The 22906-nt window shown below is 40.1% G+C and overlaps 3 protein-coding genes across 5 annotated transcripts; all 3 read left to right on the forward strand.

The window, feature by feature from the left end:
* The first annotated feature begins 6037 nt into the window (after nt 1-6037).
* On the forward strand, nt 6038-12254 carry LOC144036898 (focal adhesion kinase 1-like). Its single transcript, XM_077547849.1, has 5 exons — nt 6038-9057; nt 10164-10319; nt 10396-10476; nt 10595-10680; nt 10755-12254. Exons 1-5 carry the CDS (start codon nt 8968-8970, stop codon nt 10873-10875), a joined length of 534 nt encoding a protein of 177 aa, XP_077403975.1. The 5' UTR covers nt 6038-8967; the 3' UTR covers nt 10876-12254.
* Nucleotides 12255-13227: 973 nt separating this feature from the next.
* On the forward strand, nt 13228-17751 carry LOC144036897 (class I histocompatibility antigen, F10 alpha chain-like). 2 transcript variants are annotated; one of them, XM_077547848.1, is made up of 8 exons: nt 13230-13714; nt 14857-15123; nt 15260-15538; nt 16444-16743; nt 16832-16939; nt 17023-17040; nt 17133-17251; nt 17332-17751. In XM_077547848.1, exons 1-7 carry the CDS (start codon nt 13651-13653, stop codon nt 17240-17242), a joined length of 1146 nt encoding a protein of 381 aa, XP_077403974.1. In that variant the 5' UTR covers nt 13230-13650; the 3' UTR covers nt 17243-17251; nt 17332-17751. The 2 variants fall into 2 exon arrangements, with proteins under 2 accessions (XP_077403973.1, XP_077403974.1); XM_077547847.1 differs by having other exon boundaries at nt 13228-13714; nt 17133-17751.
* A 307-nt stretch (nt 17752-18058) lies between these two features.
* Nucleotides 18059-22285, forward strand: LOC144036899 (uncharacterized). 2 transcript variants are annotated; one of them, XR_013288753.1, is made up of 4 exons: nt 18059-18217; nt 21527-21639; nt 21736-21974; nt 22070-22285. XR_013288753.1 is itself a non-coding variant. In XM_077547850.1 (4 exons), the coding sequence occupies exons 1-4, from the start codon at nt 20323-20325 to the stop codon at nt 22122-22124; spliced, it is 441 nt and encodes a 146-aa protein (XP_077403976.1). In that variant the 5' UTR covers nt 20299-20322; the 3' UTR covers nt 22125-22285. The 2 variants fall into 2 exon arrangements, 1 of the variants encoding a protein (XP_077403976.1); XM_077547850.1 differs by lacking the exon at nt 18059-18217 and adding an exon at nt 20299-20356.
* Nucleotides 22286-22906: the final 621 nt, after the last annotated feature.

The raw sequence follows: 22906 nt of genomic DNA on the forward strand, positions 1-22906 counted from the left end.
ATATTCATCTTATAAAAAGAAACAGGATCAAAAATCAGAAAAAGACTTGGAAGATAAAATTAAACAACTGACGGATGAGTACGCAATAAACCCAAATAACCAAATATGGACTGACTTACAAAATACAAAAATACAGTTAGACGATATGCTAACTAAAAAGACAGAATTTATAATACAACAATTGAGATATAACAACTTTGAATATAATAACAAATCAGGTAAATTTCTTGCAAACCAACTTCAACGCAATCGGGAAAAGTCTCTTATAACGGCGATTAAAGGGACAACTGGTGAATGCACACAATCACCAGAAGAAATTAATCACATTTTTTATAACTATTATCGTAACCTATACTTAGAAACTAACAAGCCTAACCCTGAGCATATTGAGGCATTCCTCAGTAGCTTAAATATACCTCAGTTAACTACTGAATATAAAGACATGTTACTATAAACGAGTTGTACAGTGCTCTAGATAGTATGCCTAATGGCAAAGCACCTGGCCCGGATGGTTATCCGGCTATATTTTTTAAGCACTTCTGGTTAATGCTTGCTCCACTATTCTTAAGAGTAGTAACAGAAATTAAAACTAAGGGTTACATACGCCCACACATGAATACAGCAGCAATTAAACTTTTATTAAAGCCAGAAAAAGACCCCACCCTTCCATCAAGTTACCGTCCGATTTCACTAATTAATACTGATATTAAAATTATCACTAAGGCTTTCACATCTAGACTAGAAACAGTAATCTCGACAATTATTCATAGCGACCAAACAGGCTTTATTAAAGATCGGCACTCTACTAATAATATTAGGAGACTCTTTAACCTTATTAGCATGTCACAGCGGCATGATAAAAAGGCAGTTATTATATCATTGGATGCAGAAAAAGCTTTCGACAAAGTTAACTGGTCCTTCCTCTTTGCTGTTTTAAATAAATTTGGCTTTGGGAAATCATTTATCCACTGGGTATCAGTATTATATGATTCTCCAAAAGCTACAGTTACTACTAATGGGATTATATCTCAGAGCTTTACTTTACAGAGAGGCACAAGACAGGGATGCCCACTATCCCCTTTATTATTTGTAATATTTATTGAGCCACTTGCATTAGCCATACGCCAGGAAAGAAGGATTCAAGGAATTCACTCTGGGGTAACAGAACATAAAATTAATCTATATGCTGATGACATCTTACTTTATTTAGAAAAGCCGGCTACTTCGCTAGGGGAAGTATTTAATTTAATAACTAAATTCTCACAGTTATCAGATTATTCTATTAACTAGACAAAATCAACACTTCTACCTATTACAGAAAATTCTTGGAACCCTGCAAGCCAGGACCCACACTACTCATTTCCTATAGGTAATTTAAAATACTTAGGCATAAAAATCTCACCTAAATTAACTGATTTAATTCATTTAAACTTTTCTCCACTTCTGGATAACATTTATAGTGACTTGGAGCGCTGGAATAATCTTCCTATTTCTCTAATAGGACGAATAGCCACCATTAAAATGAAAGTTTTACCCAAAATAAACTATTTTTTCTCAATGATTCCATTTAAACCTACGGCTAAATGGTTCCAGTTGTTGGACTCAGCCGTAAAACAAAATTTTACTGGAATAAAAAAAAAAGCAAAGATTAGTCTATCTACTCTTCAGAAAAGTAAATCCAAAGGTGGTCTAGAGGCACCAAATTTTATGTACTACTATATAGCTAACCAGCTACAATATATCGTTCTATGGGCACAACCCAACAGAGACACTAACTGTTGGTTGGAACTAGAACAGAAGGATTGTAATAACCTCAGACTTCGAGATTTACTCTTTATTACGACATCGATTAAGCGTCATAATTGTTTTAAAAACCCAATGATTTCCGCCACCGTGACTGCCTGGTGGAAGGCACTAGAATTGACAAAAGCCCAAGTGGAGCCCTGTGGACTTTCTCCCCTATGGCATAACCCCGACTTTCAACTTAACAACCAACCGTTTCATTTAGCTGTGTGGGATCAGAAAGGAATTACACATCTCCACCATCTCTTCTCAGATAATATGTTTATATCATATACATCCTTGCTCCAAAAATACAATATAAAAAACGGAAATTTTTTACATTATCTACAAGTTAAAAATATGATAAAGAAAAAAATTCCAACACTTCGGGGTACGCTCCAACCGCCTGTCTTAGCTAAAGATATTAACAAGCTTTCTCCGACAACAACAAAAAAACTTTCAAAAATATATAAGTTACTTTCATATACTGATAAAATGTCTTTACCCATCTCGAAATGGGAAACAGACTTGTCTATAGCACCGGAACCTGACTTTTGGATTCAAGTTTGTGAAAACGCATTTAAAATGACAAAACACACAAATTTACAACTTATCCAATATAAAATTAGTCACAGAACATACATTACTCAATATATGATGAAGAAAATGGGACTCTCAGACTCTGACATTTGTCTCCAATGTTTACAAAACACTACAGACACTTATGTTCATGCTTTATGGTTATGTACTCCGGTTATGTATTTCTGGACTAAAGTCTTAGAAAAACTTTCCGCTATTTTGGACTGTAGGATACCTTTATCTCCAAACTTGTGTTTGTTAGGTGACCTAACAACAACTGACTTACCACATAAACAATTTCAATCTACACTTGTAGCCCTTACTATCGCAAAAAAAAACAATTCTTGTTAACTGGAAAAATAAACAAACTCTGAATATCGACCAATGGTCTAACCTCCTCATAAATCACATTTTAATGGAAAAAATATCTGCCTCAAATAAAAACCAAATATCAAAATTTATAGAAACATGGTCTACGTATATAGAATTTTTTTAACCTAATTCCGGTTACTTAATTTTGTCTGTTAGGGAGAGCCACTACATCGTGATAACTTACATTGATGTTTCTGCATTTGGCAATTTATTATTATATTATATTATTAGTATGGGATTTTTTTTAATGGGCTTTAGGTGAACTGATGAATACACACACGCTCGCACGCACGCACGCACACACACACACACACACACACACGCACATACACATTCTCACCCACATACAAAAAAAAAATATATATATATATATATATATGTGTGTATATGTATATATATATATGTATATATATTTAAAAAAAACAAAAACAAACATTTATTAAATTTTTTTAATTTATTTGTTTGTTTGTTTTAAAAAAAAAGGAGAGCAATGATGATGTCAAATCGAATGAACAATACTGAGCTCTCCTGAAAAAACAAAAAAAAGATTAGCGACCATGCACCAGTCTCCCTTTCCCTACAAGTTGATTAGACCTTTAAACCACCACCGACATGGCGTTTTAACATCTCACTGCTGAACGACGCAGAGTTTGACAAAATTATAAGAAAAGAATGGGCAGACTTTTTGGAAATAAATGACTCTCCAGACCTATCGCCATCTCTTCTCTGGGAAAGCAGTAATTAGAGGTAAAATGATATCATATTCATCTTATAAAAAGAAACAGGATCAAAAATTAGAAAACGACTTGGAAGATAAAATTAAACAACTGACCGATGAGTACGCAATAAACCCAAAGAACCAAATATGGACTGACTTACAAAATACCAAAATACAGTTAGACGATATGCTAACTAAAAAGACAGAGTTTATAATACAACAATTGAGATACAACAACTTTGAATATAATAACAAATCAGGTACATTTCTTGCAAACCAACTTCAACGCAATCGGGAAAAATCTCTTATAACGGCGATTAAAGGGACAACTGGTGAATGCACACAATCACCAGAAGAAATTAATCACATTTTTTACAACTATTATCGCAACCTATACTCAGAAACTAACAAGCCTAACCCTGAGCATATTGAGGCATTCCTCAGTAGCTTAAATATACCTCAGTTAACTACTGAATATAAAGATATGTTAGATGCGCCACTTACTATAAACGAGTTGTACGGTGCTCTACAGTCCCTGACAAAAGTCTTGTCGCTTATCCATTTTGTAGAAACACCAGCTTATAACCTGACTTTTAATGAACCCATTGGTTTTGGAAATGGCTCATATAAAAGCTAAAACCCTCCCAAATGATGTTTAATATACAAAAATAAATTTTGATCATTTAATGAACACAGAAAGGTCAGATTTTGGCAAGACAAAAGTTTTGTCGCCTACAAAAAGTCATGTGAAAATGGAACAAATGATTGACTTCAAAGACAAAAAAACGTTACATAACATCAGAGAATGAAGTAGTGGTGCTGTGAGATCCATATCTAATATCTTGTATGACTTCCATGAGCTTGTGTCAGTAAGATGGGGCTTTAGGACCCAGATGCGGGAAGGCAGAGGTGCAGTCCAAAAAGACGTTTTAATATCTAATCAAAAAAAACCTAACTTCAAAATACAAAATAAATTGAACTAACAAAACATGAAGCTAAACATGACAAAACAACTAAGGCGAGACTAACAACATGACATGGATCCTGATCAGGCGAAGAGGTCAGCGTGACGTGGCGAAAGACTTACGACAGTTGCAACAGCAAAAATGAACCGACACAGACAGGGGGGAGACAACCGACTAAATACACCAACACTAATGACATGACAAGACACACCTGGCTGAGGGCACTGATTGGATGACACATGAGGGTAATGGGGACACAATCAGGGTTGACACAGACACCACACGAGGAAGGGCAAGTGACCAGAAACGAGAGGAGTCAGACTTTTCACAATAAAACAGGAAATGACAAGACAAGGGGAAAACACAAGGAAAACATGACAGGGAGTAAACAAGGCTGAAAATAAACATGACAGCTTGAAGGACTGCATCCATGCGGTTCGGCAATGATTCATACGAGTAATCAGGAATAGCAAAGAAAGCCGTCTTGCATGCCTCCCAGAGTTCATCAAGATTCTTTGGTTTGCTCTTCCATGCTTCCTCTTTCATTCTAGCCCAGACATGCTCAATGATGTTCATGTCTGGCCAGTCTTGGAGCACCTTTGATCTTCTTGGCCTTGAGGAACTTTGATGTAGAGATGGAAGTATGCGATGGAGCGCCATCCTGCTGCAAAATTTGACCCCTTTTATGGTTGGGAATGTAAGAGGTAGCCAATACGTCTTGATGTTTTAGGCTATTGATATTGCCTTCCAGCCTGCAAATCTCTTGAAGGCCCCATACTGGATGTAACCCTAGACCATGATTTTTCCGCCACAATGAATTTGGGATTAATCGTGAGTCAACTATTGAAGTCATGCGATTAATTACGATTACAAATTTTAATCAACTGACGCCCCTTATTTTTATATATTTTTTTAAATTAGGGGCGCCACGCGATTATTATTTTTTAATTGAAATTAATTTCATCACTTCACTAGTTAATTAACGATTAATGTTCTGAATGTACAATAAAAAAAATCGAGGTTTTCATACTCTTGTTAGCAAAAGTGGAAACAAATTTAAACTAATAGAAATAGTTCAAATGAATTTTTGACGTCTATAACCCTCAATGGCAGTGAATGAGTTAAATACTTTTTGACTCTCCATTGCTTCCCAAGGGTAAGTAGCTGTAATTTATTTTACTTATATATATATATATTTTATATATATATATATATATATATATATATATATATATATATATATATATACTATTTGTAGTTTTAATTGGAGGTTCCACTGTTATTTATCAAGCCATAATCAGCATTAGGTCTAGCAGTAGTAAACATAATGTAGATTATTTGTAGTGTTCTGTCTGTCTATCTAGCTATATAAAAAAAAAAAATCATAATAAAGTAAAAACCACAATTCTCCTTCCCACAATGGTGCAGTTACAGCCCCAGGAGATCAGCCCGCCCCCCACAGCCAACCTGGACCGCTCCAACGACAAAGTGTACGAAAACGTGACGGCACTGGTCAAGTCGGTCATCGAGATGTCCAACCGGATAGAATGGCACAGAAAGCATAGAATGGAATGGATATAGAACACCATAAATATGCTTTTTATTGATGCTTAAAAATCTTGATGGCTTCTTTGTTTTTAATGTGTATAACAAAGTCATATTGGGTTGCTTTTTTATTTTTACACTACAAAGCAAATTGGCAACTTTTCACTTTTCAGACTAGAATCCAATACTGTGAATAGACTAGAACAGACATGGGCAAACCCCTGCCCGCGGGCCAAATACGGCCCGTGAAGGAATTACCATTAATTGTAATCGTTTGCGTGTTCAAATAATTGCAAGATGAGATTCTGGTGGAGAGGGTCCTTGCAAGGTTGGTTTATTACAGAGATCTCTGGTCACACAGTTAGACATCACCCAAGCAGTGTCATCCAATGTGTGTCTTCTTTTGCCCACACAGCCTCTTTATTCAAAACATGAGGAAACGCCTCTGTCATCCCGTGACGCACAGAATGAGTTTGCATTTTCCCAGTAAACTAGATCGTCCTTGAACTTTTGACAACCGGATTTCTAATGAACAGCAACTAGACTTCTTAGATAAACATAGAAACATTTTAACTTTCTCATTTCTGGGAAAACAGTAGAAAAGATAGCAAGAATATCAAAAGCATTACTCACACAGGTTATATCAGGTCAACATAATTACACCTTCATCAACACATCTATAATGAAATGTAAAACAGGTAAAAAGTAAAATAAACCAATAAAAATGTTAATAATGTCAACACCCGTTATGCGTTTCAATCCGGCCCGCCGAACTTATCCAATAAGGCTAGAAAAAAATTCAAAATCTTTTTTTTTTTTTCAGCTCAGTGTCCGAGTGGTTAGAGTGTCCGCCCTGAGACTGGGAGGTCGTGGGTTCAATTCCCGGCCGGGTCATACCAAAGACTATAAAAATGGGACCGATTGCCACTCTGCTTGACACTCAGCATTAAGAGTTGGAATTGGGAGGTTCGATCACCACATGATTCCCGAGCGCGGCGCTGCTGCTGCTCACCGCTCCCTCAGGGGATGGGTCAAATGCGGAGAACAAATTTCGCCCCACTTAGATGGGTGTGACAATCAGTGGATCTTATCTTATCTTATCTTATTAATTTTATTTTGTCCTTGCAATGCCCGCGTTTCACCAATAGGTGGCGCCAAAATTTTTATTGTGGGTGGGCCAGAGGAAAAATGGGTGGGCCAGAGAAAATATGCAAAATAAAAAATTCCCTTCACGTCCCTAATAGTGCTTTACCGCGGGTACCAAGGACAGCGATTAAGTTGCCGCTCTTAACACACACTTTTTATGGCGTTATTTCGCTTCTTTAATTACGAGGGCGCAGAAAATAAAATCGCTGGCGCGGTCTCACGTGAAGTGAAGGACTGCTGTGAGTGACGGTACGAGCAGTGGATGACTGGTGTTGGGATCCACTTCCCTCAGACTCCTGTGCAGATTATGTTTTACACCAGAGTCACTGCTGTGTAACTTCTACACACCCGGAAAATATGATCACTGGGTCGGGGTCTCGCTGATAAGCTCGTTTACGCACAGAAAGGGGACAGAAAGATACGCAGGGCACATTCATAACAACGTTTGCAATTTGTTAAAATAAACGGGAGAATGGCAGTAAGCTTAACTCAAGAATACTGATTCATAAAATACAATTCTTCTGGATTTGGACATTTACAGACGGCAGGGTTTTGTGTTGAACACAGCAATAATGTCCTGATAGTCCAGAGAATCGGTCAATTCTTTTTTGAAAGAAAGCAGGGACAAAGAGTTCAGTCTATCAGTCAACATTGTGGCACTGTTGTGTGTTTTGATCCTTTTGATAGCTGAAGATAGTCTTTCTACATGTTGTCATGGGTGAGGTGAGGAGCGCGCATGCAGGAGACTGTTGATATTGGTGAAGACATCCCCGGGGCGTGCGTCAAGCACTTCTATGAGCGTTTCCTCGTTGGCTTTTGGCTTCTTTTTGAGCTGCTGCACAAACTCCGTGTGCTATGCGTCCCCCACGGAGATGGAAAAGTGGTCAGAGACGGATTGGATGTACGCGCTTTGTCCTCAGCGCGTGACAGGCAGCAGCGGCTATCATGCAGCCGCATGTGTCACACGTACTGTGGGCCCGGGTTAAAAAGGGGTGGGCCAATGGAAAAAAAAATCTTTAACTTTACGCCTTGAATTGAAATCTATTAATAATAGATGCAGTCACCAGGTTTGACAGATCACAGTGTATGTGCTATTATTATCTATTTACATTTCTCCTCCCACTTTGCCAAATAGTGTGTAAATGCCGCATCTTGCATATTCACTGAGGCAAACGTACTACTTGGATTAGGGCTATTTTATAATAATAATAATAATAATAATACATTTCATTTAAAAACAGCACCTTTCAGAACACCCAAGGTCACTTTACAAAGCATAAAAACACAGCAAAAGTTGAGCTAAAACAATAAAAATGAAGCTATTGGAAAAGCTGTTTTAAATAAGTGGATTTTGCACATTTGAAAAACGCAGTCCAAAGTGCACACTATAAGTAAATTGGGTTGTACATTTATCTGTGTGTTTTTACTGTGCTATGAGGTCCAAATGCTCCTGGTCCGGCCCATCTGTCAAAATTTCAAACCCTTTGTGGCCCGCAAGTCAAAAAGTTTGCCCACCCCTGGGCTAACTGCTTCCAGTTGTTGGACTCGGCCATTACAAAATTTTACTGGAATAAAAAAAAAGCAAAGATTAGTCTATCTACTCTTCAGAAAAGTAAATCCAAAGGTGGTCTAGAGGCACCAAACTTTGTGTACTACTATATAGCTAACCAGCTACAATATATCATTCTATGGGCACAACCCAACAGAGATATTAACTGTTGGCTGGAACTAGAACAGAAGGATTGTAATAACCTCAGACTTCTAGATTTACTCTTTACTACAACATCGATTAAGCGACACAATTGTTTTAGAAACCCAATAATTTCCGCCACCCTGACTGCCTGGTGGAAGGCACTAGAAATGACAAAAGCCCAAGTGGAGCCCTGTGGGCTTTCTCCCCTATGGCATAACCCCGACTTTCAAGTCGACAGCTACAACGAGGGCGTGAAGGTACGTCATGCTCGAAAAGTCCACAATTGAGTGTAGTGCCGCCATCCCATGCTAACAGTTTACAGATTTTGGGCTAATGTGCTGTCCCTCGCTCTCTCCTCTACCCAAACCCCCCCCTCTTGCCTCCCCATATAGCCGTGTAGGGTAAGCTGATACGTGCGTTCTAGCGTAGATGTTCAGTAGTGTTAGCCTGTCGTCATCAGAGATTCATTCGGTGAATAATTTGGGTAACACAAATACAGTGGAACCTTCAAATACTTTTGACCCCTTGAAAAAAGATGGTGCCGTCATAGTACACAATAAAATGTTATCTAGCTGATGCAAACATAATTGGCATGTAGCTGAAAGCATAATGACTAGCATGGAAATGACCAGAGGAAGAATGGCAACTTAACTCATTCACTGCCATTGACGACTATAGACGTCAAAAATTCATGTGAACTATTTCTATTAGTTTAACTTTTTTTTTTGTTATTTAATTTCATTTTTTATGAAAACCTAGAAAAAATGTTGTATTGTACATTTATAACAGATATAAAATTTGTGATTAATCGTGAGTCAACTATTGAAGTCATGCGATTAATTACGATTACAAATTTTAATCAACTGACGCCCCTTATTTTTATATATTTTTTTAAATTAGGGGCGCCACGCGATTATTATTTTTTAATTGAAATTAATTTCATCACTTCACTAGTTAATTAACGATTAATGTTCTGAATGTACAATAAAAAAAATCTAGGTTTTCATACTCTTGTTAGCAAAAGTGGAAACAAATTTAAACTAATAGAAATAGTTCAAATGAATTTTTGACGTCTATAACCCTCAACGGCAGTGAATGAGTTAAATACTTTTTGACTCTCCATTGCTCTCCAAGGGTAAGTAGCTGTAATTTATTTTACTTATATATATATTATATATTTAATACTATTTGTAGTTTACATTGGAGGTTCCACTGTTATTTATCAAGCCATAATCAGCATTAGTTCTAGCAGTAGTAAACATAATGTAGATTATTTGTAGTGTTCTGTCTGTCTATCTAGCTATATATAAAAAAAAATCATAATAAAGTAAAAACCACAATTCTCCTTCCCACAATGGTGTAGTTACAGCCCCAGGAGATCAGCCCGCCCCCCACAGCCAACCTGGACCGCTCCAACGACAAAGTGTACGAAAACGTGACGGCACTGGTCAAGTCGGTCATCGAGATGTCCAACCGGATTCAGCCAGCGGCGCCCGAGGAGTACGTGCCCATGGTCAAGGTGAGGGGGCGGAGCTCGTCACCAACGCAACATCCCAATTGAAGACTTCTGCTGAGGTTTTATGCACGTTCTATAGGAAGTGGGTTTGGCGTTGAGGACTCTGCTGGCCACGGTGGACGAGACCATTCCCGTGCTGCCCGCGAGCACCCACCGAGAGGTAAACGCACACATGGCTGGTAGTCACGTTAGGATTGTGTGCAGCTTCCTGTCGACACCTTTTCATTCAGCAACTTAAACATTGGAATATCATGTGACATCATCCTCACATGACACAGATCGAGATGGCGCAAAAGCTGCTCAATTCTGACCTGGCAGAGCTGATCGCCAAGATGAAGCTGGCGCAGCAGTACGTCATGACCAGGTGAGCGCCGCATTGCTTTGCCCCGCCTACATCTCGTTGTTGACGCGAGACGCTCGTCTGGTCTTTTTCTGCAGCTTGCAGAAGGACTACAAAAAGCAGATGCTAATGGCTGCGCATGCCCTCGCCGTAGATGCCAAAAATCTGCTCGATGTCATCGACCAGGCGCGTCTCAAGATAATCACGCGAACACATTAGTATTGAAAGATGTCCAAAAATGCAGGAGCGAGATGGACGTTGGTCACCACGGAGACAGAGACTTGGATCGAAACGGTGCGCAGTGGACACTAAGTCACCCTGTTTTGGTGTCTTCTTGTAATTCCTTTTTTCTTTTTTTTTTATGAGAAACTCTTATCACATATTTACAATAATACAGTGATTAATGACTCCCTATTTTAAAATACTTATTGTAAGTTTCTCTCAATTTTTTTGTTCTTTATTGTAAAAATTTTTTTTACAGGAAATTGATTTGAGAGGAAAGTTTGCATGTAGCATGAGTTCTACATTTATTTATTTAAAAAAAAAAACAGAATGTGGAAGAGAAGCACTAGTAACTGTTGAGATTTAGTTACAAAATTAAATTATATACATGAAAGAAACGGCACAAAAAAATCTGGAGCAAAATTACAATAAATGTGTATTTTAAAAGAAGGGGTTACTTTTTAATCACCCTGTACATTTTCAAAAGCAGCCATTTTTTAAAATCTATTTAACACGTGAGGACTCGTTTTGAAGGAGTTTGCCACGTGACGAACTGGAAAGCAGATGAAGTAGTGACGTTTGAACTTGCTTTTTATATAATATATATAAAGTTTATATACATATGTAATATTTCCCGCCTTTGTTCTTACTGGATGTTGTTTTTTTTTTGTCAGTATTGCTTTATTTTCCACATTCTCGTCCTTCATCTTTAAATCAGGGGTGAGGAGCAGTTTTCCTATTTTTTCTCAAATATATGATTGACAAATATGAGCATTTGCAGGTTAAATGTTTTTAAATGTGTATGTCAGCTCCTCTGAGGTTTGATTTGTTTATGAAGTTGCATGACAGGTCACGTGCCGCAGGTTACCCACCCCATTTTTAAAACACAAGCAAGTACACGGCAGGCCACTTTTTTTTTTAATCAAGTTACATATATAAATAATTCTATTTTAACACTTTTATGAGGCACAGATTGCTTGTTCGATACAAGCATAGAATGGAATGGATATAGAACACCATAAATATGCTTTTTATTGATGCTTAAAAATCTTGATGGCTTCTTTGTTTTTAATGTGTATAACAAAGTCATATTGGGTTGCTTTTTTTATTTTTACACTACAAAGCAAATTGGCAACTTTTCACTTTTCAGACTAGAATCCAATACTGTGAATAGACTAGAATCACAACATTATTTATTGGGCGAATGGCGACTGCAGTTGGATACTTTAGTCAGCCAGTTTGAACCTGATAAATTCCCAGAATGGGATGTATAGTCCCTTTTCACAATTGACCCCCCCCCCCCCCCACCACCACCACCACCATTTCTCTCAGGAAAAGACTCATGTACAGTTGCAAATAAAAAACACTCATAAACAGGTTACGGTTACTTCTTTATTTACCATAAAATGTATTATTTCTGCTATACAGCTATTTTCTAGCGTTGTAGTTGCCTAAAACGTTTCAATTATTTTTTAAATAATTGAGAAAAAGAAAACCGTGTTAAAGTCTTCCACTGAAGAGTATTCGCTTTTTAAAAATGTTTTATACAAAACTGCATTGGATTCCATTTGTTTTACAACAAACAATAAGTCAGATTTTTCTGTGGTTCTTTTGTGAACGCGCGGAAGCTGTGAATAGTTCAACTCAACTGCCCTTAACTTTGCGGCTTCTTCAAGTTTCAAATTACAGTTTTGTTTTGCACAGGTTGAAAAGTGTCCCTGTGGCTGTGGCGCTCTGTATTTAAGTATAAATTAAATGGATAATTATTGAAGGATTAACTATCATTATGAGGCGAACAACTGTCGTGGCTATGCGTACATAAATTTACATATTAGAAGAAGAAAAAAACAAAAAACAGAAACCACTATGCTTTGATTTTGATGGCCGAGAAACGCGCCAGTCCGGTTCAGTTTATGTGCAATTTCTCTGCCTCCATCTGCTGCTTAAATCGTGAACTGCAACTAAAATGTCATCACCTACTGCTCATGCGCAGAAGTGTATGCTGTTTTGTCGGGACACTGGTGTCTCGTATTCTGCCTTTACTACATTTTGTTTGCTTCAAACTCTTTGTAGTTGGGTTAGGATTGTAGTCTTTTATACATGCAATAAGAAATGTATTTTCAAAAATGAAATACATGAAGAGGACGTATTTTGTCCACATTTTAAATAGCTTTTTTTATTTTTGAATATACATCTAGAAGTGTGTGTGTTCCGAGTGTCATTGGCTGGTCTGTGGTCACGTGATTTCCCCGAAAGGAGCACTTCCTTGTCTTACCGGCTCCCGACCAGCAGGAAGGAAAGCGTCGCTGCTTCCAAAAACACTTGACCCCCCCTCCCCGATGTAGTTGCTGAAAGTCAGCATTTGCACACCTTGAATGCGAATCCGAGCTGTTGTTCTTGCTGGCGTGGCGTCAAGGAATTTTGCGTCACACGCCAGGAAACTTGAACTTGACCACTTAAGCTTTCAAGCGTTCCGACGCGTCCGATAAACAGTTTATTATTCAAAGCTCAGCTTGACAAAATGAAATGAAAAGTTGCGAAGTTTTATTACTTTTGCTTCAACGCATCTTAAACGTTTTTTCATTTTCATATTTCTGTCCAAAGTGAAATGCTTATGTACAGTACAGTATGTTGTGTTTCTTGACCTGACGTCACCGGTCTGCGGTCACGTGATTTCACCGAAATCGAAATCTAGCCGCTTCCTTGTTGCCTTCACCGTATTTGAGCGGCGTCTTCTGGTTTGCTTTGACGCGGGACCGAAAGGAGCAAAAGATGTGGAAGATGAACTTGTTGGGATTGTTTGTGGTGGTTGTGCAAATCCACAGCGTGACGCCTGGTAAGTGCACAAGTTGACTCTCCCAATTTTTCACGTCTTAGTTGAAGGAAGCAACACTTGAACTGCAAACTTCCTTTAACATAACACTCGCAAATAATCACTCAACTGAAATATGAAAAAGATGTCATCTAGTGATGAAGTAAACTGTAAAGGAGATAAATAGCAAACGTGTTCGACAAGTGTATTAAAATTGTAACTTGTTGACTGGCAAAATAGAAGTGGTCATAATTCATGAATTTCGTCATGAATTAATTTTAACAATCATTCGCTTAATTTAAATGAACGCAAAAAACTAAATATATTAAGTGTTGTAAATGTTTCGTAGAAAAAAATGATAATGGTTGGTTTATATATATATATATATATATATATATCCATATTTGAAATTATATTTATTTATTTATATATATATATATATATATATATATATATATATATATATATACATAATTTCAAATATGGACAGTCCAAGATTTGTGGACAGCAAACAAACAAAATGTTTTTGTTTTCGCTTTGACTGATTCACTCGCTCACATATTTCCTGACGGCGTTCTCTCACTTTCCAAACTTGTAATGATTGTATTGGAATATTTAATCAACGGTATTAATCTCCTCTTAAATATACTTAACTTAAATACTGTATAATAAATGAAAAAAATGTAGTATGAACGAAAAAACATATAGAATAAACAAAAAATATATATACTGTGTTGTATAAGCAAATTAAAAAAAATACTTTTAATGGAAAAATGACTGTAAATGAAAAAAGAACATATAAGATGAATGAAAAAGCATTAATAAACTAAAAATCATACCAAAACCCAAAAACATATATAAATAAACAAAAAAATATACATAATTAACAGAAAATAAAATAAAAGGGAAAGTAACACGGGCGAGAAACGAGGGAACACTGTACATACAAAATAGCAATGTTTGTGTAATAAAGGATTAATAAGCAAACTTATTAAGGAAGTGTTTATTTGGTTTGTGTGTCAGAATGAGCTGAAATCAATCAATGTATTGAAATGAATGCAAAAGACAAATATGTGTTTTAACAACAATAAAAACAATTATTTCCTCAAAAAGATGTCAATCGTTTGGACGTCAAACAAACAAAATGTTTTTGTTTTCTCTTTCAGTGGTTCACACGCTCAAATATTTCACAACTGCGTCCTCTCACATTCCAAACTTGCCATCGTACTTTTATGTTGGTTATGTTGACGGCGTTCCGATTGTTCGTTACGACAGCAAGAGCAGGAAAGCAAAAGCCAAACAGGACTGGATGAACAAAATCACCGACGAGGATCCGCACTACTGGGAGAGACAGACACAGATCGGTATTAATAATGAGCAGTTCACCAAAGTCGACATTGAAATTGCTAAAGAGCGCTTCAACCAAACTGGAGGTTTGTTTACATTCAACTTTCTAACAACAAAAACATTTCATGTGTGAATACTTTTTGCTTTAACTATTCACGCACACACATACTCAAGTCGGATGTGCAGAAGTAAGGTTGCTTTGTGTGTTTGTGTGTGTGTCAGGTGTTCACATGATCCAGTGGATGTCTGGCTGCGAATGGGACGACGAGACTGACGAGGTTGACGGTTGGGAACACCACAGTTACGACGGCGAAGACTTCATCTCGTTTGACTTGTCGACACTGAGATGGATCGCAGTTAAGCCGCAAGCTGTCGTCAGCAAACACAAGTGGGACCAATTGGACGGCTATCAACAACACCTGAAGCATTACTTGACTGAGATTTGTCCTTCCTTCTTGAAGAAGCATGTGAGCTATGGGAGGGACTTCCTGATGAGAACAGGTACCAGCACGCCCCCTGGAGGAGCATGGCTGACATGGCAACATGCACTCTCGCCTTGCCCCTCTCACACATTCTCCATTTTCCTCACCTCGCATGTTCTGTTTTTCCTCTTACTAATTTCATCATCTTGCACTCCAACTTTCCTTATTTTCACACATTCTCTCCATCTTTCCGTCACACGTTTTCTCTCACGCTTTTAATCCACATTTTGTCCTGTCACACATTCTGGCCATTTTTTTTCTGCTCTCACGAATTCTATCCATCTCTCTCTCACTCATGCTCTCCATCTTTGGTCTTCACACATTCTCTTCATTCATTATCCTCTCACTTTCTCTGCATCTTTGACTTGTCATCTCTCCATCTTTCTGAACCTCATGTTCATGATTTCCCCTCTCACACATTTTCTCTATCTTTTGTCCTCTCACACATTGTGGCTATACTTCTTCCTCTCACACATTCCCTGTCATCTTTCTGAGTTCACACTTGCTCTCCATGGTTTCTCCTCTTCAACTTGTTCTCCATCTGTCATCCACTCACTTTCTTCCCATCTTCTGTCTCTTTCCTCTACGGTCCTCTCACACGACTCACCAAGTTTCTCCTCTCTCAGTTTCTTTCTGTCATTCTCTCTACTCTTGATCTTTTGCTCTTTCCTTCTTTGGTCCTCTCATACATTCACTTTAACTATCATCCTCTCATGCTTGTTCTCCATCTTTGGTCCTCACACACATCCTCTGTATTTTTCTCCTCTCACACCTTCTCTCTGTCTGTCATTCTCCCACATATTTTCTCCATCTGTTATTCTTATACATCTTTTCTCCTCTCACACAATCACTCCATCTGCCACTTTCTCCCCACCTTTCCTTCTTTGTTCCTCTCACACATTTTCTCCATCCCTTGCCCGGCAGAGCTGCCGGTGGTGTCGCTGCTGCAGAAGACGCCTTCGTCGCCGATCACGTGCCACGCCAGCGGTTTCTACCCGGCGGACTCCGTCCTATTTTGGAGGAAGGACGGCGAGGAGCTCCACGAGGACGTGGAGATGGGAGAGCTCCTCCCCAACCACGACGGAACCTTCCAGACGACGGCCCACCTGAAAGCGGAGCTGCCGGCCGACGCGGCGGGCCGCTACGAATGCGTCTTCCAGCTGGCCGGCGTCGAGGACGACATGGTCACCAAGCTGGACAGAAGAAGCATCCTGACTAACCATGGTGACGCACGCACGCACGCACGCACGCACGCACGCGCACGTGATCCTTGCGTGTCATTCACACGTCTTCCTTCTCACGTCTGGTCAAGAGGAAGACGCCACTAAGGTGACGCTGGCCGTTGTTGTCCCCTTGGCGCTCCTCGCTCTGCTGGCGCCGCTGCTCGTGCTCCTCGTCAAGCGTCACAAAAGCCCACCAGGTGAGGGACGCAAATGTTGGCCTGCCTGCCGGCAACATTCGGGATCACAAGTCGCAACTTTCTTCCTCTTTTCTTCCTTGCAGCCAACTACGCTCCAGCTTGTAAGTCAAACGTCTTCGCAGTCCTGTCCAGGTCCGATGTCCACCTTTGCGAAAAAACGCTCCACATCTCTCGCTATCTTTGCGTCCCGCAGCTGCTGATGCTTCCAATTCTGAGCCGGCCTCAAAGACGGTTTCCGAGCCTGATGCCGAACCTGCTTACGAGTCGGTTCCTGCTTCCGATTCCGGGACCAGTTCCTCGTGACGTCACACGGTGATTGAGCTGACACAGACTCCACGTGTTCTTGGACTCTGGATTCATGTCCACCATTTGCTGTGCTCGTCTTCGTGCAGGTGTCGGGACACGACAGAGACGTCTCCATCCAAGTGCTTGGATTTGAAAACAGAGAGAATTTTGATTTGTTTCCGAGATTTATTTGAGTTCCACTGGTTGCTTTCTTCTTTCTGTCCGTTTGATTTATATGAAATCGTCAGTCACATGGTGAGAAGGATTTCTTCTTTCTTGGTATCAAGCAGTTGAATAGCAATAATAGATTGATATCACATTTTTGGATTGTGGGTTTGCCTCCTCTATCATCCTTACTTAGATTCTTCCAGACTTTCTTTCACTTCAACAGTCAGCAGTTAATTGGTACATTTATCACAATGTTGTTGTTTGCACTTATTTGACCTCGTGATGTAAATATTGGACCAATAAAAGGATGATGAATGGGGGAAAAAAAAGATTAAAATGTAAGTATGTTTTTTTTCTGAGTTTGCTCAAGTTTCTGGAAGCTCCTCCTGCCCACCGAGCGCCAGCCTCTTCTTCTCACCTACAGGACGTAGGACATTCTTAACTAAGGCTTCCTTTTCACCTGCTCTCCTGTTTGCTACCTTTCTCATAAGTATCATGTCAAGAAACTCCCTCAATGTTCCTGACATTCAAACCCCATCAGCACTAGTAGAGAGAGAGAAAAAATCCTAGAACCGTGCCTGACCTCATTTAATAATTAGGTCGACACCTGCGTGAGTCTGATGACGTCACAGACAGAAGACGCTTCCTCTTTGGAGTGTCGACCCTCACCTGCTCCGTTTGCATATTTATATATTTTTAACGGAATATTAAATAATTTCAAGTGGCGATCATAGCGTGAGAGAAAATCTCGGAAAATGTGTGTAATGTCTGAGAAGTGACAAACTCCGCCCATTTTCTCCTAAGCAAGACATGCGGCGTCATCAGGTAAGCCTGCAGATGACTTTTTGCCTCGTGCACAACTTTAGTAAGCGATTAGGAAGCAGCACGTGTGTGGCTTGTTTCACTTGCAGCTTTCAAAAGACTTTGGGAAAATGATGGCTTTTGCTAACTTAAAAGCAAAATATATTGAATAAGTAATAAAATAGATTGAATAAATCATAAATACACAAATGAATGGCCTGAGATGTGACAAATATTTCAGTTTAGATTGCTAATGTGTTTATATTATCATTAAGACTATTTTTGTGATGTGTTGTGATTTGTGAACTGCAAAAAAAAGAAACCAAACCCACGTGAACACGTCTGAATCACGCATTTCGTTAGCGCTGCTGTGCTGACGTCATCAGCAAGATCGACGGCGCTTCAATCTTTTTTTTTAATTTCTTAAATCTTCAAGTAGCCTGCTTTTATATTCTTAGGTTAATTTAAAGTTTTTTGTTGACATCTTTCATATTTTCTTTCCAATGTTTTGACGTCAACTGGATTTTTTTTATCAAATAACTTTATTAAACAATTGTAAATTGATCATCTCCAGCCAATTCTGTACCGTGACGCCATCGGCAGGCGACCCCGATACAATCTGGCAGCCGGATCACATCTGGTACAGACACCGGTTCAGTTTGTCTAAAAATTGTGTTCTCTGCTGCTATCTGGTGTTCAAATCGTGAACTGCATCTATGATGCATTTTCTAAAAATCACAAAATCAACTACATTTCGATTATCGTACGTTTTGTTTACATTATAGATAGAAACTTTATTAAAAAATTATACAATTTTAAAATTCTGAACAATTGAAGTAACTCGTTTTTAATCAAAATTTTATACATTATAATTGAAGTTTTAGATTTCAATTTTTAAGTTCATTTAAAAACAACTGTTGAGCAGTTTAATAATTTGTGGTAATTAATTTTTTTTCTCCTTTTTGGGAGAGCTCAGTATTGATCATTTGACATGTCATCATCATTGTTCTCCCTTTTTTATTTTTTTTGTATGTGGATGTGTGTTTGTGCGTGTGCGTGCGTGCGTGCGTCCGTGCGTGTAAAAAAAAAATCCCATACCGTTCACCTAAACCGAACACTTCAAAATCCAGCCAGAGTCGTGGGGCCGCCAGGAGACCCGAAGAGGGACCAAAGAAAAGAAAGAAAAGCGAAGCCCAGCACCGACCAGACACCACCCACTGGGCCACTAACCAGAGTCCTTCACCAACCCCAGAGACATCTAAAATCCAACAAATCAGGGAGACCTCAAGAGACCAAAGGAGAAACTGAGGAAAGGTAGAAAGGACAGACGAAGCAGAGTGAGATCCACAGACACCAGCCTCCACCGATTCAATGACCTGTAGAGTTAGTCCCCTTCTTTATTTCTTTTCAACAAAATTCATAACAAAGCGAGACATATTAAAAAAATATCTTTAAGCGCACTGAGGAACAAGTGAATTTTATTTTGAAAGTCAGGCAGTGTCATTGTCAAACAAGAAGTCTTTATTTTTACAGTGTATAGTTAGTAACATAGCAACCTGAACCAACAGTTTTACAATGTTCATCTTTGCTTCACGACGCGGAGATAAAGTAATCGCCTATGCCTGCACTGTGGGCAAGGCGGTCACTTTATCCGTGCATGTCCCCGTCAGGCAAGCAAAAGGGCAGGCTCACCAATAACAGGGGAGGTATTGGTGGGCCAAACGCATAGCCCCTCCTCACGCCGACTCCAACTCGCTGCTACGCTGTTCCACAACGACCAGTCCAGGGCGCTGTTTGCGCTAATCGACTGCGGGGCTGATTCGAATTTCGTCGATCGCAGCCTAGTCAAGCAAATGGGAATAGAAACTCTCCTATTGGCTACGCCTTTCAAGACCACAGCCCTCAACGGTCAGTTACTGTCGCGAGTAGAACAGCAGACAATGCCAGTCTCTCTCCAGCTCTCAGGCAACCCGTGAAGTCATTCGCCTATCTGTTTTGGATTGCCCTCAGTCGCCCTTGGTACTTGGATTGCCCTGGCCTAAAATCCACAACCCCGATATTGACTGGACGGTGCCAAGGCTTACTGCATGGAGACGACTTACAACATCTCACGGCCAGAGAGAGAAGCTATGGAGAAGTACATCACCGAATCCCTGGCTGCAGGTATCATCCGCCCGTCCTCTTCCCCTTTTGGTGCAGGTTTTTTCTTTGTGAGTAAGAAAGATAAGTCCGTAAGACCTTGTAGAGACTATCAAGGGCGAAATAACATAACAATAAAAAACAAATACGCCATCCCCTTGATCGAGTCAGCCTACCGACCACAAGCAGTTGCAGCGTTTCCTCGGATCCGCCAATTTCTATCGGGGATTCATTAAGAACTATCGTCGTGTTGCAGCCCCCCTCACACCCCTCACCTCCATTGCCATCCCTTTCCGCTGGTCAGAAGAGGCGGAAACTGCATTCAGCAACCTCAAGAACCGGTTCACGTCTGCTCCTGTCCTTATTCATCCAGACAGTTCATTGTGGAGGGGGATGCATCTGAGGCGGGAGTGGGGGGGCCGCGCTCTCCCAACGGCCACCTGAGGACGGTAAGGTACATCCATGTGCCTTCTTCTCCCGTAAACTCTCCCCAGCAGAGCGTAATTACAGCATCGGTGACGGAGAACTCCTGGCTGTTGTTAGATATTATTAACATTTTAATTCTTTATTTCATATATTAACTACGTTGAAATGTTTTATAGATGTGTAAAGCAAGTGATATAACGTTGAACTCAGTATAATTTGACCTTAAGCTGGAACATATTGTTTAGTCTAAAAAAATTCCTTCTCAGTGTTCTGTGCGAAAACACATTTGGTCCTTGAGAACAGAATCTGCTTCGAACACACACCCCTGACTCTGTTTGCGCCATCGCTCACGGAAAAGTACCCAGAGAGGATGTTTTGTCTACAAATGAAAGAGAGGCGGTCTGTTTAACTATAAGAAGCCATTTTCCACGCGGAAGACACACATTCGGCACTCTGAAATTCCACCTGTTACGTGATGTTTGGAGTCTGTCACGATGTCCAGAGATCTCTGTTTTTTTATTAAATCATTTTTGCAAAGGTGTTTTTTCTTACATGAAATCTGTCTTGATATTTTTGGAACACGCAAAGAGGACAAATAAATTTATTCCTCTTCACTGTGAAAATGGCACGAGAGGAATGGCGCCATCTGCTTGAGGGTGCAACACATCCATTCGTGGTGCGGACAGACCACAAAAATCTGGAATCCAAGACAGGCTAGGTGGGCCCTCTTTTTTGCTCCTTTTCATTTCACTTTGTCGTATATTCCAGGGCCTACGAACGCCAATCCTGATGCCCTGTCCCGCCAGTTCTCCACCCACAAAACAAAGGATTCAGAGCCCGTCCTTCCACCTGCTTGTGTTGTAGGATCAGTGGAGTCAGAGGTTGAAGCATTGCTTAAGAATGCACAGAGCGGACAAAACGACCCCAGAGGTGGGTCCCAAAGAACTCTATTTGTCCCTGATTGTGTCCGTTCCTAGGTACCCACGCTCCCGTCTGACCTGCCACCCGGCAGTCCACCGAACCCTAGTCGTCCTGCGCCCATGCTTCTGGTGGCCGACTATGAAAACGGACACTCGGTCATTCGTCGCCGCATGCACGGTATGTGCCCGAAACAAAACATCTCCCAGGCCCAGTTACCTCCGCCCATTACCAGTCCCCAGCCGTCCAAGGTCCCACATAGCACTGGACTTCGTCACTGGCCGTCCTCCATCAAGAGGTAACACAGTCATACTTACCATAGTGGACAGAATTTCTAAGAAACAGCTAACCTGTTAATACAACATGTTTTCCGTCTCCATGGCATTCCCCTAGACATAGTCTCGGACCGAGGTCCACAGTTCACATCCCTTGTCTGGAAGTCTTTTAGCTCTGCGCCAGACATTTCTGTAAGTCTATCTTGCGGTTATCATCCGCAAACCAATGGTCAGACGGAACGCACCAACCAACAGCTAGAAACCGCACTTCGTTGCATGTCACATAAAAAAAGGAAAAAACAAACACGGGATGCGTCCATCTGTCAGTGAGGCATGCCGGGATTTGGTGCACGGCGGCTGCGGTGCGATCGCCAAGTCCAAGACACTTAGTGGTTCAGGGAACAAAGGTGCCACGTGGTTGAGAAGGTGGCACGGCACCGGGAAGTCCTTTCGTCAGTTCGGGGCAAGACGGAGGGGAGAAAGTGGAAAATAAACCGGAACAGAGGCGGAAGACGAGAGAGCCAACAAAGCTGGCGCCGGCTGTTTTAAAGTTGTGGGGCGTGTTCATGAAGGGAGGACCGACCCCTCCCTCTTTGACTCGACCCAACTCCAAGACCTTTTAAACTCCAAATTATTGAAAGAATTAACAACTAATAATGAAATTCATTCAGGCTGGCAAGCCAAGTTCTTCCAAGCAAAACATGTTATCGTTACACATATCGACTAATACTGCGTCATGAGGTCATTTCGTTCTTTGCGGAGTAAATTATTTTACAAAAAAAACATACATGGTGTGAAACATTCAGTATTTCTTAGGTGAAATGTGTAAGATTGCTTTGTGGGTCATAGATGTTCCATGCGAGGGCAGTTCCGATCATCCCCACTTGAAGGCGCTGTGGTCACTGTTAGAATTTATATGAATTTTGTCCTCTTTGCGTGTTCCAAAAATGAGGAT

Source organism: Vanacampus margaritifer, chromosome 17, assembly GCF_051991255.1.
Source record: "Vanacampus margaritifer isolate UIUO_Vmar chromosome 17, RoL_Vmar_1.0, whole genome shotgun sequence".
NCBI lineage: Eukaryota > Metazoa > Chordata > Actinopteri > Syngnathiformes > Syngnathidae > Vanacampus > Vanacampus margaritifer.

Bases quoted from the DNA above. Each gene is read 5' to 3' on its own strand.
- LOC144036897 (XM_077547847.1), top strand. From the start codon at position 13,651: ATGTGGAAGATGAACTTGTTGGGATTGTTTGTGGTGGTTGTGCAAATC. The intron at 13,715-14,856 runs GTAAGTGCACAA...TTTCTCTTTCAG, and splicing joins AATCCACAGCGTGACGCCTG to TGGTTCACACGCTCAAATAT. The intron at 15,124-15,259 runs GTTTGTTTACAT...TGTGTGTGTCAG, and splicing joins GCGCTTCAACCAAACTGGAG to GTGTTCACATGATCCAGTGG.
- LOC144036899 (XM_077547850.1), top strand. From the start codon at position 20,323: ATGGAGAAGTACATCACCGAATCCCTGGCTGCAG. The intron at 21,640-21,735 runs GTTGAAGCATTG...GTCCGTTCCTAG, and splicing joins TAGGATCAGTGGAGTCAGAG to GTACCCACGCTCCCGTCTGA. The intron at 21,975-22,069 runs GTAACACAGTCA...GCATTCCCCTAG, and splicing joins TGGCCGTCCTCCATCAAGAG to ACATAGTCTCGGACCGAGGT.
- LOC144036898 (XM_077547849.1), top strand. From the start codon at position 8,968: ATGACAAAAGCCCAAGTGGAGCCCTGTGGGCTTTCTCCCCTATGGCAT. The intron at 10,477-10,594 runs GTAAACGCACAC...CACATGACACAG, and splicing joins CCGCGAGCACCCACCGAGAG to ATCGAGATGGCGCAAAAGCT. The intron at 10,681-10,754 runs GTGAGCGCCGCA...CTTTTTCTGCAG, and splicing joins CAGCAGTACGTCATGACCAG to CTTGCAGAAGGACTACAAAA.